This window comes from Neomonachus schauinslandi, chromosome 1 (assembly GCF_002201575.2).
Source record: "Neomonachus schauinslandi chromosome 1, ASM220157v2, whole genome shotgun sequence".
Classification (NCBI taxonomy): domain Eukaryota; kingdom Metazoa; phylum Chordata; class Mammalia; order Carnivora; family Phocidae; genus Neomonachus; species Neomonachus schauinslandi.
Window position 1 is genome coordinate 95,584,328 of NC_058403.1, and position 20,076 is coordinate 95,604,403.

The 20,076-nt window shown below is 34.8% G+C and overlaps 1 protein-coding gene across 1 annotated transcript in view; it reads left to right on the forward strand.

Annotated features, from left to right (window-relative positions):
- Positions 1 to 20,076, forward strand: part of ZBBX (zinc finger B-box domain containing) — a 108,733-nt gene that overhangs the window by 36,877 nt on the left and 51,780 nt on the right. The window contains 1 exon segment of the mRNA XM_021702633.1: positions 17,645 to 17,803. Within this exon segment, the coding sequence (XP_021558308.1) occupies positions 17,645 to 17,803 (159 nt within the window).

The following is a 20,076-nucleotide window of genomic DNA, read 5'->3' on the forward strand; positions in this document are numbered from 1 at the left end:
TATGTGTCCTGTAAGGTATCTTTACTTTTCTAATTTGTTGTTTTTGTTGCTCTGTTTGGGTGGTTTCCACTGCCCTGTCTTTCAGATTTCTAATCCACTCTTCTTCCTTATCTAGTCTCCTGTTGAACCCCTCTATTGTATTTTTCTAAGCTATTGTATTCTTCAGTTCTTGAGTTCTGTTTGGTACTTTCTTCTTTTTTTTTTTTTTATTTCTTTGTTGAATTTTCAATGTGTTCATCCATTCTTCTTCTGCATTTAGTGAGCATCTTTATGACTATTACTTTGAACTCTTTATCAGGTAAATTACTTATTTATGTTCCGTTGGGTGTTTTACTGTGGCTTTATCTTGTTCTTTTTGTTTGGAACATATTCCTCTGTTTCCTCAACTTGCTTTTTTCTCTGTGTTTGTTTCTGTGTATTAGGCAAAACAGCTACCTTTCCCAGTCTTGAGTGATCTTATGTAGATGAGGAACCTTATTGTTCAACCCTGCTTTAGTTCTTGGTTCTTTTGAACCATCATGATTATCTAAGCAATCTGATTTGTTCCTGATAAATCCCAGTTGTTGAGTTTGTTCCCAGCCCTGCCAATGTTCCAAAGGGAGAGGTCTCAGCCAGCACCTAGTTTCAGACCTACTGAATCCATACCCTCAAGCAGCAGCTTTTAAGTATGCAAATATATACAGTCCTTTGGAACCACAGTTGCAATCCTGCTGGCCTCCAGACCAGGCAATTCAGAGCTGTCCCCTTCATGGCAGTTGTAAAAATCAAGGCTTTAGATGAGTATATAAGCTCCTTTCTGGGAGATACTAGTGAGCTGTAGCAAGGTCCAGGGAGAGTGCAAAGCTGGCATCCCCCAGCCTACATTCCCTGAGAGCTCCTCTATAGCTTCTGTATGTGTGGTAAACTGAAGCCTACCTTTCAGGCTAAAGCTTCAGCACAAGTAAATAGGCCTTTTTCACAAAAAGACCATGTTTGAGTCTGCTCTGTGCCATGCTATAGGGTTAATAGTCTGCCAAGAACTTTCTCTTTGATTGTTTTAGTCCCATGAGGCTCTATAGCACAGAGCCACGCCACCAGAGCCAGGTGTTTGACATCCCCTGTGTGGACTGTGCATACCCACCCACTGGCTTCAGCAGGGCCATAGGAGAACCTAGCACCAGGGCAAGCTCACTGACTTCATTGGGGCCACAGGGAGCATGAGTCTAGGATACAAGCCCACCAGCTTGTAGGTGGGAAAGCTTGTGAGTGGGGCCAGCCTGCAGGCTGTAGTGAGACTACAGGAGTGGGTCAGCATGCCAGAGATGAGGATTTTGCAACAGTACATCTCTGTTTCTCCTACCTGTCTTAATGTGGTCCCTTTATCTTTTGTTCAGCTAGTTTTCAGATCTTCAGGTCTTTTTTTAGAGGGAATTGATCTGTATGTAGCTGTGGATTTGGTGTGTCCGTGGGGGGAGGTGAGGTCAGGATCCTCCTACATAGCTGTCTTGAACTGCTGTCTCCGTAAACTGCATTTATAATCAGGAGCATGTGCCCAGGTCCTCATTTATTTTTATTATCTCTTTATGTGTCAAGGGGGAATACTAATACATAAATCTTTGATTAATAAAATCTGTGGTTTTCATTAAACTTTTAGAGGTAAGGTAAATCCAAGGGTCCTTTAAGTTCTACTTAAAGTTATACTTAAATGATGCTAGAATAAGCAATAAATTTTAGCCACATGAATTTTGCACTTCCAGAATTTGATTTTTATCTAGCTTGCACTGAGCAGTTTTTTTTATACCATTGATATTTTTGTACCACTCATGCAAATACCATATCTGTTTTTAGAAAGATGATGATAAGAACTGTATTTAAACATGATTCTGTTGTGAGTTCCCTTGTTGCAAGATTCTTTCACCCTGTAAATATTTAGTTTTCTCCTGTTTTTTCATGTATTTATATGGGAACTTTTACCCAAATTGTTTTTCTTTTCCAGTTTCTACTATATGGAAATTCCCATCTTCACTTCTCTGCCTTTCTAGTTGCCCTAAAGTTAACTTTTTTTTTCTCTTTCTTTTGTTCCCAACACTAGATGAAACCTTTGATAAAATCATTTATGGATATTTCCTTCTTCAACTTTCATAGGAAATGCAGAGTTGACTCTATGGTAAAGCCTGTTTTTAGGGAACAAGTTTGAACTAAAATAATCTGTAAAGATGGATTCATCAAACAAGCAAAATAACAATTTTGTGTAGAAATAGAAGATATATATATATAATATATATAACCTCCTGAGTGTCCCAGGTGCCCCAGTGGGCTTATTGCATCTTATCCTAGATCTATGATAATTTTAGGAGTTTAGGGAAGGCCACTCAAATCCTATGGCACTTTGTAACCACAGCCCTAACAAAAACAGTTAACAATCCTTCCATACCATTAACATACATACCTTGAGGATTTGTGCTTCCTTCTCTGTGATGTAGATCCTGGGAGCAGTTCACTTCTAACAGAGATCAATCCATCAAAATGAAAAATCAGAATCAAACTGTTGCCTCCTTTATTAATCCATTGTTTTAAATCAGCTTCTTCATCTGCACTCACATTTTTTCCAGATAGCTTCACTAAGTGGAATGCATGGTTGTTAAATCCATTAAAATAGTTCTGCACAAAGGGGAAGTTTTATTATAGATTTTCAGCTTTTTACCTAAGGTCTTCCTATATTGCTAAGGTTTGGGTTTTAATTGTGAGACAGCTTGCCCACGATTGTCTCAAAACAGTAAGGTGCTGGAAAAGAGAAACTTAATAATCAATAAAACACCACAGTTCTACTGACATCATTCCCCTATTTACCATTTGCATATGAGGTAATTCACATCAAAGAAACCAGAACAAGCTGTACATGGGAAATATTCCCAATACGGGAGGAAAGTGTTTTCTCAAAAGCCAGGCCAAAAAATATATATATATATATAATATAACATATAACATATATAATTTTTAAATTCCCCTTAGTGCATAATTTGGTCTTTCTGAAATAATTTTATAGTTGACAGCTATCCAAGTTCTACCTATATTCAACAGTCACTGCAATCAATGAATTCATAATGGTTCTTAAGTTCTGCTTAACACAGTTTTTCTCTGTGTTTATATGTGTGTATTTCTGTATCTATTTGCCTATCAAATACAAATGAAATAACAGGTTTTAATAAAAGCCTGTGGTTGCAATAAATCTCTTCTAAAATTTTGCAACTGGAAAATCAATGGAAGTTAACACCATGAAAAGAGACATTCCAGCATTTTTTTTTTTCCTGAATTTAGGAAGTAACATAGATCTAAATTATGTGTGAATTTCTTTGAGTTGAAACTTCTGGGTCACATAAGGAGGCATGGCTTTGTCAACATGAGTATTAATATTTATTGCTGGATAGCCAGGGTTTGGGATAATGATGGAATTTAGAGTTTTGAAGCACTGACACTACCATAAAGTATATCGTTTTTTTTTTAAAGATTTTTTATTTATTTATTTGAGAGAGAGAATGAGAGAGAGCAGGGTCAGAGGGAGAAGCAGACTCCCTGCAGAGCAGGGAGCCCCATGTGGGACTCGATCCAGGGACTCCAGGATCATGACCTGAGCTGAAGGCAGTGGCTCAACCAACTGAGCCACCCAGGCGCCCATGTATATCGTTTTTCTAACTAAACTAAAAATTTACTCTTGGACCTAAACTTCTACAAGGTGCCATCCACTCTAAAATGCTATAAAATATCAACCTTCTTTACTTTTGATTAATGATACATTGTCAGAGTGATGAATTCTTCTAGAGTGTAATTTGAAAGATAATATCATTCTAGGGAGAAAAAAGTTCAGGTAAGAATTTAGAACAGTTACCAGATGAAATCCTACCATCACACAGTGTAGTGAAGGATTGGGGGGAGAATCTGGAAATGCTGACAGTAAATCACATTCTTTGGCTTTAGTTTAAGCTTCTATCCTACAGTGAGATATATGATTTACTATCTGCCCTGAAGGCTGTTTCGGTTTGATTTTTAAACATTTTTAGCATGTAGAAAAGTTGCACAGGTCATTTTCTTCATTTTCAGTACCCCCCCCCCCTTTCTGTTGCTACCTGTTAGTACTGTTACATATAAATTTTCATATTTAGAAGTTGGAAATGTAATTATCTCTGAGTTTTAAAATTTGATAATATTAATAGATAAGGTACAGTGTTTGATACTTAATATGCATAGGTATCTATTTTAAGTGTTTTGTAACAACCTTAACATTCTTGTTCACTGGTTACTTATTACTTAAAGATGATAGTTGGTATACTATTAAGTGAAAGATAGTATGTTTTGTGTTGCAAATCTAGGTGTGTCCATCTAAGCAGAGACAAAAGACTGCAGGGGTATATACCAAATGGTTAATAGTGGTTACCCCTGTGAAGTACTACTCATTAATTGGAAGGAATGTCTGTTTGTTACTTTTTAATATGTGGCATTGTGATTTTTTACTGGGTTTCTCTAATTTTTTAAAAAATGTTGCTAACTGAAGGCTAGGTCTATGTAACTATTTCTCAGTAAGAATGCTCTTGAGTATTTTGGGCAGGAACTTTTTTCTTGAGCTACACCATTCCTCAGATTTCAGAATACTCATTAAACCTGGTTATCACCCATTAAATATCAGTAATGCTCTACAATGAGTGTGAAAACCCAAAACACCTTCCCACACTTTCACATTTCCTTGCCCCAGTTAGGAAGTACTGATCCTTATATTAGTTAGGTCTCTTTGCACTAGTTTGGAACAAAGAATTGTTTCTTGTTGCTAAAGGCCTCAAAGATGTCTTCCGGTGTATGGGAGTAGGGATGATGCAGCTGAGTCATATTCAGAACCAGGACTGGAAATTGGAAAGCTCTTGAGAACCAAGGCAGACTTCTTCTTCCACTTCCAACTTTATTTTTTTTCCTGTGTATCTACTTTATTCTTTTCTTATAATTAACAAATTATCAATTAGATTATAGAGCATCAGTGACAGAGAGAACAAATGTTGCTTTCTTGATTCCAAATCTAAGTTCTCATGAATTCAATGAAGACTAGGTGCTTACTTCTTGTCCAATGAGCTATGGCCCAGAGGACAGAAATATGTTGACTGATTGTGTCTCCCATGGTGGGACTGGCAGAGAGGAGCACTACTGTGGGTCAGGGAGAAATAGCATAGAAGGGGACATTACGGGAAACTGAGTATTCACCTTAATACAAGTCTCCGCTGCAGTTAGACCTAGTGAGGCAGGAAGCTAATTGTCTATTGATTTATTTTTTAGTCCAAACTCTTTTTATTGAGGTTTAATTTACACACTGAATTCACATTGTAAGTGTACAATTCAGTGATTTTTTAAGGTAAATTTACAAACCTGTGCAACAATCACCACAACTGAGATTTAGAACATTTTCATCACAACAAAAAACTGCCTGGTACTTTTTGCAATCAACCCCTGCTCCCACTTCTAGCCCCAGGCAACTACTGGTCTGCTTTCTGTTGGTATAGATTTATCTTCTCTAAAAATTTCATATAAATGGAATCATTCCTATGCAATCTTTTGTGTCTGACTTCTTTCACTTACCATAAAGTTCTTCCACATTATTGCATGTTCCTTGTAGGAGTTCATTCCTTATCAATGCTAAATAATATTCCATTGTGTGGATATATCATCTTTTGTTTATCTAGTCATCAACTGATGGATATATAGATTGTTTAGGCTTTTGGTGTTTTGAAGTTTGGACTAAAACATAAAAGGAATTTGGACTAAAAAATAATAGATAAGTAGCTTCCTGCATCACTATAGAATAGTGTTGTTACGAATATTTATCTGTGTACAGATCTTTGTGTATAGACTGTTTTCATCACTTTGAGGTAAATATCTGGGAATGGAATTGTTGACTCCCAAGGTAAGTATTTGTTAGCTTTCTAAGGAGATACCAAACTGTGTTCTAAAATATCTGTAACATTTTACCTTTCCCACCAGCAGCATATGAGGGTTTCATTTTCTCCACATCCTTGCCAAAACTTAGTATTGTCAAATGTGTTTTGCATTATAGCTCTTCTAGTATCTATGTCATAATAACTCATTGTGGTTCTAATTGCATTTCTTTAATGACTAATGATGTTGAACATCTTTTCATTTGCTTATTAGCCATCTGTATGTCTTTGGTGACATGTTGATTCAAATTTTTTGGCCATTTTAAAATTGCATGCTTCCCGGGGCGCCTGGGTGGCTCAGTTGTTTAAGCGACTGCCTTTGGCTCAGGTCATGATCCTGGAGTCCCGGGATCGAGTCCCGCATCAGGCTCCCTGCTCAGCGGGAAGTCTGCTTCTCCCTCTGACTCTCCCCCTCTCATGCTCTCTATCACTCTCTCTCTCAATAAATAAATAAAAATCTTTAAATAAAAAAAATAAAATAAAATAAAATAAAATTGCATGCTTTAGGGGCGCCTGGGTGGCTCAGTCATTAAGCGTCTGCCTTCGGCTCAGGTCATGATCTCAGGGTCCTGGGATCGAGCCCCACATCGGGCTCCCTGCTCTGCGGGAGGCCTGCTTCTCCCTCTCCCACTCCCCCTGCTTGTGTTCCTGCTCTCGCTGTCAAATAAATAAATAAATAAACCTTTAAAAAAAAATTGCATGGTTTGTTTTTGTGTTAGTGAGGTTTAAGGATTCTTTACACATTCTGGATGTAAGTCCTTATCAGATGTATGATTTTCAAATATTTTCTCCTAATCCAGATAGCTTGGCTTTTTACATGAAATTTAAAAAATACTAATTCTAGATTTTTTGCATTTCCATATACATTTTAGAATAAGGCTGTAAATTTTAAGATAAGATTGTCAATTACTATAAAAAACCCCAAAGAAATGCAAAACCTGATGGAATTTTGATATAGAATGTATGGCATTCACAGATTAAGTTTGTTCTTACAAAGCCTTAATTTATCAATTTTTTATTTTATGGATCATATTTATGAACACTTAGTTTATGTATTCATACCTTGATCGATGCTTGGGTTACTTCTACCTCTTGGCTACTGTGAACAGTTCTTCTATGAGCATGGGTATGTAGACACTTCTTTGAGAGCCCACTTTCAATTATTTTGAATATGTATGTAGAAATGGAATTGATAGATCATATGTTAAATCTATTTTTAATTTTTGAGGAAATTCCTTTTTTTTTTTTAACTGCAGCTTAACTATTTTACAATCCCATTAATAGCGCACAAGGGTTCTAATTTCTCCCCCTGCTCACCAACACTTGTTATCCTTTGTTTGCTTGATAGTAGCCATCCTAATGGGTGTGAGATGACATCTCATTGTGTCCATATACATAATAGGGTAAGCTTGTCAGTTGTTACAAAGAAATATCCTGATGCGATTTTGATAAAGATTTTGTGTAGTATACAGATGGATTTGGGGAAAATTGCCATCTTAACAATATTGAGTCTTTCAGTCTATAACATGATTTTGTTCCATTTATTTAGATCTTATTTATCTCATCAATGTTTTATACTTTTTAGTTTTAAATTCATATACTTTTTTTGTTAAATGTTTTCATAAGTATTTTATTCTTTTTGAAGTTACTGTGGGTACTTCTTTTCTTAATTTTAGTTTTGGGTTGTTCATTGCTAGTATATATATATATATATATATATATAATTGATTTTTGAGTATTGATCTTGAGTCTTGTGACCTTGATAAATTCACTTATTATAGTAGCTGTTTTTGTTTGTTTGTTTGTTTTAGATACCTTAGGATTTTCTACATGCAGGATCATATCCTCTACAAGTAAAAAACAGTTTTACTTCTTCCTTTTTAATCTAGATGCTTTTAATTTTTTTTTCTTGTCTTATTATGTTAGCTAGAGCCACCAGTCAAATTTAAATAGAAGTGGCAAGTGTTTACATCCTAGCCTTGTTCCCGATTAAGGGCAAAGCATTTAGTCTTTTTTACCAATAGTTGTGATGTTTGCTACAGGTTTTTCATAGATGCTTTTACCATGAGGAAGTCCCTTTGTATTCCCTGCTTCTTTTTCCCTGTTTTTATTGAAATGATCATGTTGTTTTGTCTCTTATTAATATGCCTTTTTACAATACTTGATTTTTAGATGTCCGGTTAAGAATGCATTACTGGAGGGGCGCCTGGGTGGCTCAGTTGGTTAAGCGACTGCCTTCGGCTCAGGTCATGATCCTGGAGTCCCGGGATCGAATCCCACATCAGGCTCCCTGCTCAACAGGGGGTCTGCTTCTCCCTCTGCCCTCTTCCCTCTCGTGCTCTCTGTCTCTCATTCTCTCTCTCTCAAATAAATAAATAAAAATCTTTAAAAAAAATGCATTACTGGATATAATTTCACTTGGTCATGACTAATAATTTATGTATTGGGGGAACAGATTTGCTAATATTTTGTGAAGGAATTTTGCATCTAAGTTCATGTGGGATATTAGCCTGTAGTTTTATTTTCCTGGAATGTGCTTGTCTGCTTTGGTGTCAGGGTTGTGTTGGCCTCATAAAATGAACTTAGAAGTATTTCTTTCTCTTTTTTCTGAAAATGTTTGTGTTAGATTGGTATAATTTCTTCCTTAAATAGTGGGTAGACTTAACCAGTGAAACAATCTAAGTCTGGAATTTTTTTTCATGGGAAGATTTTGAATTATTAGTTCAGTTTCTTTACCTTATTGTTCTATTCTAATTTTCTATTAGTTCATGTGTAAGTTTAGGTGATTTGTGTTTTTCATTGAATTTATCCATTCAATCTAAGTTGTCCAATTTATTGGCATAAGTTTTTAGATTCCTTTATGATCCTCTAATATCTATAGGTCTATACTGATGTTCTTTCTTTCATTATTGATTTTGTTAATCTGTATTTTACTCTTCTTTTTTGGGGTCAGTTTAGCTAAAGGTTTATAAATTTTCAAGTCTTTTTAACAAACCCAATTTTAGTTTTATTGATTTTTAAAAAAATTTTATTATATTTCATTGATTCTGATCTTTATTTTCTGATTCCTACCTACTTTTGGACTTCTTTTCTTTGATTTTTTCGCCTACTTTCTTGAGTGAGGATTAGACTAGATTATTGATTTTAGATCTTCTTCCTTTCCAAAACAACCTTTTGAAGCTATAAATTTCAGTCTAACCACTGCTTTAACTGTATCATATATTTTGATTTGTTATGCTTCCTTTCTAATCAATTCAAGATTATTTACTAATATCCCTTGTTAGTTATTTTTTTATCCAAAGGTTATTTAGGAGCAAGTTGCTCAATTTCTAAATATTTTGTGATTTCCCAAATTATTTGTTGCTGATTTCTAATTTTTTGTTGTTATTGAGGCCAGAGAATGTATTTTCTATGATTTCGATTCCTACAAATTTATTAATACTTATTTTATGTGGAGCATATAGTCTACCTTTTTGTTTGTTTGTTTGTTTGTTTTTGGCCTAGCACTTCAGCATATATTCTATCTTAAAGAATGTCCCATATTAGCTTGAAAAGAATTCATATTCTGTTGTTGTGAGGTCAAGGGTTCTTTGTCTCTTAGATTAAATTACTTCATGGTGGTTTTCAAGTTTTTTAAATCCTTACTGACTTTCTGCCTAGCTGTTTCATTAATTTCTGAGGAAGGGATTGAAATATTTTGCGGTTCTGTTGTTACATACGTAATTGTTATAGATATAATTGATCATAAATATAACTATAGCTTCCTTTTATATTGACTCATTATTATAAAATATCCCTCTTCTTCCTATTTTTTTTGTCTTATTAATATAGCCCCTCCAACATTCTTAGGATTATTAATTTCAAGATATATATTTTTCATCTTTTTACTTTTAACCTATTTGTCTTTGGATCTAAAGTCAGGCTCTTATCAACAGCATATATTTGGGTCTTGAAGGGTTTTTTTGCTTTTTATTTTTTTTACCAAGTCTGACAATTTCTGTCTCAATTGGTGGGTTTAGTCCATTCATATTTAATGTAATTAATGATGTAATTGGATTTACATCTTCCATGTTGCTATTTGTTTTTCCTATGCCTTATCTTTTTTGTTTCTTTTTTCCTTCCTTACTGCTTTCTTTTGTGTTAAAGATTTTTTTTTTTTAAGATTTTATTTATTTATTCATGAGAGACAGAGAGAGAGACAGAGGCAGAGGGAGAAGCAGGCTCCGCACGGAGCGGGGAGCCCGATGCGGGACTCGATCCCAGGACCCTGGGATCATGACCTGAGCCGAAGGCAGACACCTAACCGACTGAGCCACCCAGGTGTCCCAAGATTTTTTTTATCATTCAATTGAAATTACTTTTTTGGGTGTGTGTGTATGCGTGCACACGCATGTGTATGCACATATTTATTTAGTGGTTGTTTTAGGTATTACAATATACATCTTATAACACTTTACTTCACATTAATACTGACTGTGGTAAAATATTGTAACTTGGCTTTATTTTAACTCTATTTTCTCTCCATTCCTTTGTGTAGGTTATATATTATATATCAATGTTATAAATCCACAATATAGTGTCGATGTTATTGCTATATATAGCTTTATGTTTTTAAAAGAAATTAAAAAAACAAAATATTTAAATATCTTTTATTTTTACCCATATATTTATGTTTCTGGGGATCTATCTTTCTTCTGGTGGATTTTATTTATGTATGTATGTATGTATGTATTTTTAAGATTTTATTTATTTATTTGACAGAGAGCAAGCACCAGCAGGGAGGAATGGCAGGCAGAGGGAGAGGGAGAAGCAAGGCTCCCCACGGAGCAGGGAGCCCGATGTGGGGCTCGATTCTGGGATCATGACCTGAGCAGAAGGCCGATGCTTAGCAGACTGAGCCACCCAGGCTCCCCCTTCTGGTGGATTTAATACCTTTCAGCTTTAAAACCTTTCTTTAGTACTTGTTAAGGCCGATCTACTGGTAATGAATTATCTCTTACTTTATCTATTTGGGAGTATATGTTTGATTTCATTTTTGAAGGACAGTTTTCCTAATATAGATTTATTTTTGGCAGTTTTTTCCTTTTAGCACTTTGTATCATTCTATTGCTTTTTGGTTTCAATTTTTTTCAGATACAAAATCAGTTTGTTATTCATATTTATGTGCTCTTTCTTATATGTGATGAGTAATTTTTCTCATTCCTTTCAAGATTTTCTGTTTATCTTTGACTTTCAGTAGTTTGATTATGAATTGTCTTGGTATGGATCTCTGTATATTATATTTATCTTTCTTGGGGCTTGTTGAGCTTCTTGGATTTCTAAAGTAATAATTTTTAAGTTTGGAACCATCTTTTTTTCATATATATTTTTCTTCTCATTTCTCTCTGATACTCTCACTAAATGTATGTGAGATGCTTGATGCGGTCCTGTAGGTCTGTAAGGCTGTTTTCATTTTCTTTAAACTTTTACTTTTTACTTTTCAAATTAGATAATTTATCTCTTTCTTCAAGTACACTGAATTTTTTTTCCATTTCAAATATTTCATAATCTATTTAGGTTATAATCAAGAATTTTCATTTGGTTCATTTTTATGATTTCCATTTTTTAAGCAGCCCCTCTATAACTCTCTCCTTTTCAGAATCATCCCATTAAATGTTTTGAGTAGTCCACTGCTCACCCTAATTGGGACCAAAGCCTCAGGCTGTCATAGCTGTACATTTTCCCCATTCATTTATAACCAAATTTGCTAGTTCACTGATAATGCCACTATAATTTTAAGATTCTGCCCTCTGCCAGCAATCAAGTACACTCCTTGTTCAGTCTTGCCCTAGTAACATTGACCAACTTGGGAAAGGAGATCTAAGAAAGAGCCATAGATTTTTGCTGCTCTTCAGTAATGTCATAGTCGTTTTTCTTGAGTAAATACTTCTCAACTTCTTGTTAGCTTTTGGTTGATTTCAGAGCCCTGAAATATTTTTTAAAAATTTATCCAGTCTAACATTTGTTTTATGGGGATAGAATTATTTACTGATGTTTTCTCTATACCATAGTCAGATGTCGTACCTCTGTCTACTGAATTGAATAGGAATCCTATTTTTGGGATATTTGAACTATTTCTCTTACTTACAGAGAAGTAGTATATTGTGATATAGATAAAATGGTGGCAACCATTTGGATGCAGTACTTTGTGTCATCAATTTGGTAGGTGATTTTCATACAGGATGTATATTTTTCACAACATCTCTGTAAGGTAGATATTGTCTTCATTTTATAGGCTTAGAAAGGTAAGTGATTTTCCCTTTTATGCTATTATTAACAATGCCATTGGTCCTGTCTGTGTTGATACTGACTTAGATAGCTTGGGTATAGGGAAGGAATGTTTAAATAGAATTTTTATTTTTATTTTATTTTATTTTTTTATTATTATTATTTTTTATTCTTATGTTAATCCCCATACATTACATCATTAGTTTTAGATGTAGTGTTCCAACCCAACCTCCCACCTCCCTCCCCTCTAGAACCCTCAGTTTGTTTTTCAGAGTCCATCATCTCTCATGGTTCGTCTACCCCTCTGATTTCCCCCACTTCATTCTTCCCCTCCTGCTACCTTCTTATTCTTCTTCTTCTTTTTTTTAAACATATATTGCATTATTTGTTTCAGAGGTACAGATCTGAGATTCAACAGTCTTGCACAATTCACAGCGCTTACCAGAGCACATACCCTCCCCAGTGTCTATCACCCAGTCACCCCATCCCTCCCACCCCACCCCCACTCCAGCAACCCTCAGTTTGTTTCCTGCGATTAAGAATTCCTCATATCAGTGAGATCATATGATACATGTCTTTCTCTGTTTGACTTATTTCGCTCAACATAATACTCTCCAGTTCCATCCACGTCGTTGCAAATGGCAAGATCTCATTCCTTTTGATGGCTGCATAATATTCCATTGTATATATATACCACATCTTTATGTCAGTAAGTCAGTGATATTTGATTCAACCAACATTTGTCCAGTACTTAACCAGTGTCAAGCAATGTTCTAGTTGCAAAGTGTGAAGGATAGGGCTGCAGGGAGGAGAGGCAAAAGAAGGTGATAAAAAACGTGGATAAATTAGAATAAGACATGGTCCCCTCTCTCAAGGAATTCATAATCATGAAAGGGAAGACAGATGTATTCAACCAATTGTAATGCAACTGAACGGTATGACACATGATTCTTAAACCTTAATGAACATTCAAATTACATGGTAAGCTGCAGATTCTGATTCAGTGGTTCTGAGTGGGACCTGAGATTTTGTATTTTTTTTTAAAGATTTTATTTATTTATTTGACAAAGAGAGACACAGCGAGAGAGGGAACACAAGCAGGAGGAGTGGGAGAGGGAGAAGCAGGCCTCCTGCAGAGCAGGGAGCCCGATGTGGGGCTTGATCCCAGGATCCTGGGATCATGACCTGAGCCGAAGGCAGACACTTAACGACTGAGCCACCCCGGTGCCCCGAGATTTTGTATTTTTAACAAGTTTCCAGTTGATGCTACTACTGCTGATATATAGATTACACATTGAGGAGCAAAGCTCTAGTACTGATGTAAACAAGGAATTATAAGGCCACATAAAACAAAACAACAACAAAAAAAGAAAATATGTTAATTTTGGTGCAGTTAGTTGAAGAAGAAAACTTGTTTCAGAGAGATTAAATAATTTGCCCTTCTGAGCTATTTTTTATAATGCCATTGAGATACATTAGAACTGGATAACACTTGATCTGGGCCTAAAATGGTAAATAGAATTATAACAGGAAAGCTACCCTTTCCAAGTAGAGAGGAAAACTTCGGCAAGGCATAGAAATAATAATATGTTTATGTGTGTTTTTAATAGGAAATGCCCTTAAAGCATTTTTTTTCCCCTCGGTGGAACAGAATATCCAGTTAGGAATAGTTCCAAATATGAGGCTATATATTAGGGTAATGCTTGCTGAAGTAGAAGAAGAACCCCCAAATATCATTGGCTTAAAACAGTACAAGTTTAATTTTTACTCACCTAGATTTTAACATGGATGTTCCTAAGACATCTCTGTTTTAAACATCTCCTTCCCTCTTGATTTGGGGACTTTAATGTGTAGCACCACCATCTTAGATGTGTTACTTCCACGGTCACTGTACATCCATCTAGCAAGCTTGCTGAACAGGAAAAGGGGTAGTTTCTTACCACCTTGCCAGTAGAAGTAAAATTCATTACTACTTCTCACATTCTGTTGAACTATCATAAGCTCCACCCAGATTATAGATTCTTCTCTGGAATAAGCATGGGAGATTGGATCTGGAGAATAGGAAGTTGCAAATCGTTAACACATAAATGATATATTTTTCACATACCTAGGAACTTATAAGTATTTTAAAATAGTAAGTTACAGTAGTGTGGTAAATTTCTAATCTTAATGATTTTGTTAAATTTTATACCTCTTAATTAAGAGATAGATATTTTAAGTGTGTTCTAGAATTTTACTCTTATAGAATACTTTTAATTTTGTTGTTCAGAAGTTTTGTTTTTGCAAAGTTCACTTGCCTCCCCACCAGGTAGTAGATGAGACAAGTAAAAAGAGAATCTATTTCTCCCTTCAATTTGCTAGTGCCTAGTCAAACATGAAAATAAGCAGAATAAGTTAGAAACAAAACTAAACAATGTAATCTCTGCATAAGCAATTATATATATAATTAGTTATATATATAATTACATTTTTTTTTGTAAAGGAAGGAAAATTGTTTTGTTTTTGCAAAGTTCACTTGCCTCCTCACCAGGTAGTAGATGAGACAAGTAAAAGGAGAATCTGTTTCTCCTTTCAATTTGCTAGTGCCTAGTCAAACATGAAAATAAGCAGAATAGTTAGAAACAAAAACTAAACAATATAATCTCTGCATAAGCAATTATATATATAATTAATTGTATATATAATTACAATTTTTTTGTAAAGGAAGGAAAAATGTTCATATCTATGGAGATAAAATATAATATATTTTAAGTCTCAGGAAATCAAAAGTAAAACACATTATCTTATTAGTGTAATTCAGTAGGGAAAAGGAATTAGGCTGAGAGAAGGAAGATCTTAGTTCTAACTCAAGCTGCAATATTTTGTATCCATTTGACTTTGACCTAAGCTTTATGAGCTTGAGTTTCCTTGTCTATGTAATGGGGATCATAGTATCTGTCCCTTTCCTTGCATGCTTATTTTAAGAATAAGAAAAATGTATTTACATTCTTACAACTGAGAAAAGTAATATTTTTTAAATTAAAAAAAAATTTAAGAAAAGTAATATTTAAATGGAAGATGTTTAAGGAAAGAAAATTCCCATTTATTGGCATTTTGTTTATACCAAATTAATAGAACTTTAAGATATTCAGTTATAGCATTTCATTTTATTAATTATCCATGATGTTTATCATATATTTTAGCAGTAAATTTAAAAATGGAATCATTTTTGTGTGTGTGCCATTTCAGAGTCTCTTAAAATGCTACCTAAAAATGTTATAACAATTAATTGGAACATTGATAGCAGAATTCATTTTAGGACAGGAATAATCTTTGATTTGTGTTATGTAAGTCAACATGTATTTGAATAATAATTCTATCTTGATAATTTTATGAAAAATTAATACTGTTGTTTTTACTACTTTTAAGAATGTGTAAAATGGAAACTAGACCTTCTAACCACCTTAGAAATCAATAGATCTCTAGGGAATTTAAAATCAGGCTTATATTGGACTACTCTGTTTAAGAAAAAAATATTTGTTTTGGTAAAGCATTACCATTGGCTTGAATTTCTCTTAAAAATAACGATTATAGGGCGCCTGGGTGGCTCAGATGGTTAAGCGTCTGCCTTCAGCTCAGGTCATGATCCCAGGGTCCTGGGATCGAGTCCCGCATCGGGCTCTCTGCTCCTTGGGAGCCTGCTTCTCCCTCTCTCTCTCTCTGTCTCTCATGAATAAATAAATAAAATCTTAAAAAAAAAAACAAAAAAACCAAAAACAAAACAAAACAAAAATAACGATTATATAGGTTATAGATATAGAAATAATGATATATAGATTATATAGATCACTGGGAAAATTTAAAGCAGATATCACTGATATCTGTGCATACATATATGTATATATAAATGTGCATAGATCCCATTAGTCATTTTTCGTAGATAATTCATTAATTTAGCATGAAATAATACTAATTAATTTGATCTTCACTGGTTTATTCCAGAATGAGGTTGCAGTGAATCTTAACAGATCAGTGTAACAAGTTTCAGTGTAATCTAGTTATTTAGGTAACTAGATGAAAATTTAAAAATACGAATATTTCCATGAGAAAGTACAAAATAATTATTTCTAATCCCTGCTGAAATTATTCTCTGTCTTGAGGACATTTGCTAAAGGAGTACGACTTATTGCTTGTCTTTCTTATATCAGGTTTTCAGAGTCTCACCCTGTAGGTTGTTTGGTTCAAGCTCAAATGGGACCCAGAATCCTGCAGAGTCCTAGGGCAGATCAGAATAGTTGCTGATAGGAGACCCCTCAAAGAACAGGCCCTTTCCAAGAGTTGCCTTTTCCTTTTCAGCTACTCTGAAGGCACGTGAAGAGGTTTTTTGAATTTTTTTTCTCATTTATTTTAATTCTTCAGTTCTTCCTCTCCCTCCCCACCACCTTATTTTTACCATACGTTATATGCCAGGCACTGTGGTAGCCATAGAAAGATTTAAGAAGACAAGATTTTTAGCTTATTTGAACTTATATGGTGAACTGTAAAAGCAAAGTATCAATAAAGCTTCTAGACTTAAAAAAAAAAAGGAATAGATAGACACCAAAAGGTGATGTACAATCAATATTGTATGGGCTACTAGAGATCTAATTTGGGTATGAAGAGGGTACAGAGGATGGGCCCCTCACACAGCCAGCGTGAAGAGGACAAAGAAAGGTTCCTACACCTGTGGGAGTAATTTGGGATGAATCTAGAAGGAGAAGTAGGAGTCTGCCAGGCAAAGAAAATGGTAGAGGAGGGAAGGCTTCCCTGGTAAGTGAAACTGATGAGCAAAGATACTAAATGAGGAACAACTTGGAGTTTACTAGGAACCTACAGGTAAAAGGCACTTCCTGATGTGCACTTTTGAATAGTTAATGCTTTCTAAAGATGTTTTATCACCAAGGATACTCATTACTGCTTATTCAGGCTCATACTAGATCAGCTATATTTAGTTCTTTAGCTATGTTGTACAAAAATAACACATCTATCTATTTGGGGTTGACATAGTGGAAAGGCTATGAGTCATTAGAATTATACACACCTGGGGTGATTTCCCAGCTCTGCCACCCACTCACCATGTGACCAGGCATAAGTTATTTAAACCATCAGAGCTTTCATTTCTTTATCCTTAAAACAGAGACAAAAATAGTAATGCTTTCGAGTTGACTTGAAGATTAAATATGTTTTTAAGATACTTGGGGTAGTATGAGACCAAACCAGCTCCTCGATAGCTGGCAGCTATCACTATTATGTTGGTTGATATAAATGTCAATTTGTATTTTGAAATATTAAATAAAATGTATTGGATTTTAGTAATCATAGAATAATAAAAATATGATTTAATGTATCTAAGTTACTTAGACTGACATATTAGTCTTTTTAGAACTATTTTGTTTCTTTTTTCACAGGCAAAATCTCAAATATTATCCAATGTATTGGATGTTGCCCATCGGTTTATCAAGGAAGTTAATCCAGATGAACCCAGAGGGAATAATCATTCTACAAAAGAGATTAGTAAAAGTCAGAATAAACCCAAATCTCTTCTTCTACAGGGGAGCAACTCTGGGGTAAGCTAAGGAAAATAGAGTAGACATTTTCTGTCATACATGATCATGGAGACTGTCATTCATAGACTTAACTAGAGCTATAGAGTTTTATAGATTATTTTATCACATTGTTGTTTAATATTTGAATTTTATTTTTTATGACTCAAAAACATCTTGACTGTAAAAATCCTTTTAAGGAGACTGCTTTGATTCCACTGAAGACTATTTTTTTGTGTGTGTGTGTGTGAATGATTGTTCGACCATGTTGTTTTCTGGGCATTGCTACCATTTGAGGAAATGAATGAATATTTGGGAGAAACAAGAAAAAAAAATAACACAATGCAATATAACAATTTTATTTTAGTCAGAATTTCAGAGAGGCTAAAAATACAAAACCTTGCCAAGTTTTTGTTTTGTTTTTTTGTTTTTGTTTTAGGTGACAGGCAATTTTACAGTTATTTAAAATTGGATTTACACCAAATTCTGGTTGTTATTCAGATTGACTACTGATCCCAAGATGTGCTAGATAAGCTTTCATCAGCTCATGTCTATATTTTGTAATAGACTTGTTGTATGGATTCTTTAGCAAGAGACAAGCTTCCTCGAATTTTGATCTATGTAATTAATCCTCATTCTTTTAGATGCCACTCACCTTTCCACTGTAGTTCAGAAATAGTAACAAACTTGACTGAAGTCACACAACTTGTTACTTGGTGACAGGGTCAAGCTTGAACTTCAGTTTCTTGAGTTCCTAACCCATGCTCACGGAGCAAAGAAGAAAACATGGATTATGCTCGTAGGACTTCTTTCCAGCAAAGAAACTGTGCTTAAATTGTTCAGGAAAGTCAGTGTTTTTACATGGATTTCACTTTCTAATGGACCTGTTAAGGGTGATTGTGAAGAATCCCTGAATGAGTTATGGCCTCATTATTATAATAATAATGTGTTGAAAACTGACTCTGTGCCAGACACGGTCCTACATATTTTACATGTATTATCTCTTTCGGTCCTCTCTTAATTTTTCTCTTCTTTTTCCAGATGAGAAAATTAGTGACAAAGATCAGTTTTTATAAATTGCCCAAGGTATGAATGAAACTTAGATTTGAACCCAGACTTTATGACTCCAAATTATTTGCTTTTAGCCGCTATACAGAGGCTGTGGTTTTAAGGGTTTCTCCTTCCTGCCTGCCATTTTATCTAATTTATCTTATCAATGAAAATAGTGATAAATTAACAGCTAACACTTGTTAAACACCTAACACTAGGCATTGTGCTTAATCCTTAATTGCCTTATCATATCCAATAATCACAATAACCATATAAGTTTCACATTATTATTACTCTATTTAACAGATAACAAGGGCAGAGAGGAATTTAGTAACTAGCCCTACTAGAAAGCTTACATCTTTGCCTGTGCTTTTAATCCCTACAATAAATGCTGCCTTTTGTCCCCATTGGTGACTGTATATGCTATATAGACCCTCTCTACTTGTCCTAACTTAAAAACTGTTAATTCAGTGGTTTCATCCAGGAGTGCACATCAGAACCAACTGGAAAATCATTAAAGAAACACACATGACCAAATTCAGCCTCTCTGTAGGTGGGTCCACAGGTCCAGTGGTTTTAACAACTGCTAAGTCACTGTGGTGTGAATATTCTTGTTGGATGTCACTGCTATCCACCCTTAGGTGAGCACCTGTATTCAGTGCCAAAGAGCAGTGGCTCTCCAACTGTAATAAGTAAGCATCAGAAGCACTGGGTGAGTTTGTTAAAATGTATCCTTTCTTCTAGAAAATGGGGATATCATGTGGCTTAGAAGGATAATGAATATTATCCACTGGATTCCATGTGCTCTTTCAAATTTCCTATTCCCTTCAGAACCGGGTAGAGTCATGTTAGGCTCTGAGTGGAAGTGGCATATGACAGTTCTGGGCTCAAACATTTAAAAGCCAATGTCCAGTCCTCTGACTTTCCCTATCCTGCCACTGCTGTGAGGAAGCCAAGTATTCCAAAAGCATAGCTATAAAGGCAGATGTTTTATATCTCTGATTCATTGGTTGGAAAGGAGCTACTCTGGAGACCTGCTGGAATCACTGCATACTTAAACCACTTTGTATTAAGCACTGAATTTTCAGTGTTTCTTCATTAGTGCAGCATACATACATACACACATCATGTTGATTACTGGATACCTATAAATACCTTCCCACAAACTTAGCATTTTCTTTTCTTTTCTTTTCTTTTTTCTTTCTTTCTTTCTTTCTTTCTTTCTTTCTTTCTTTCTTTCTTTCTTT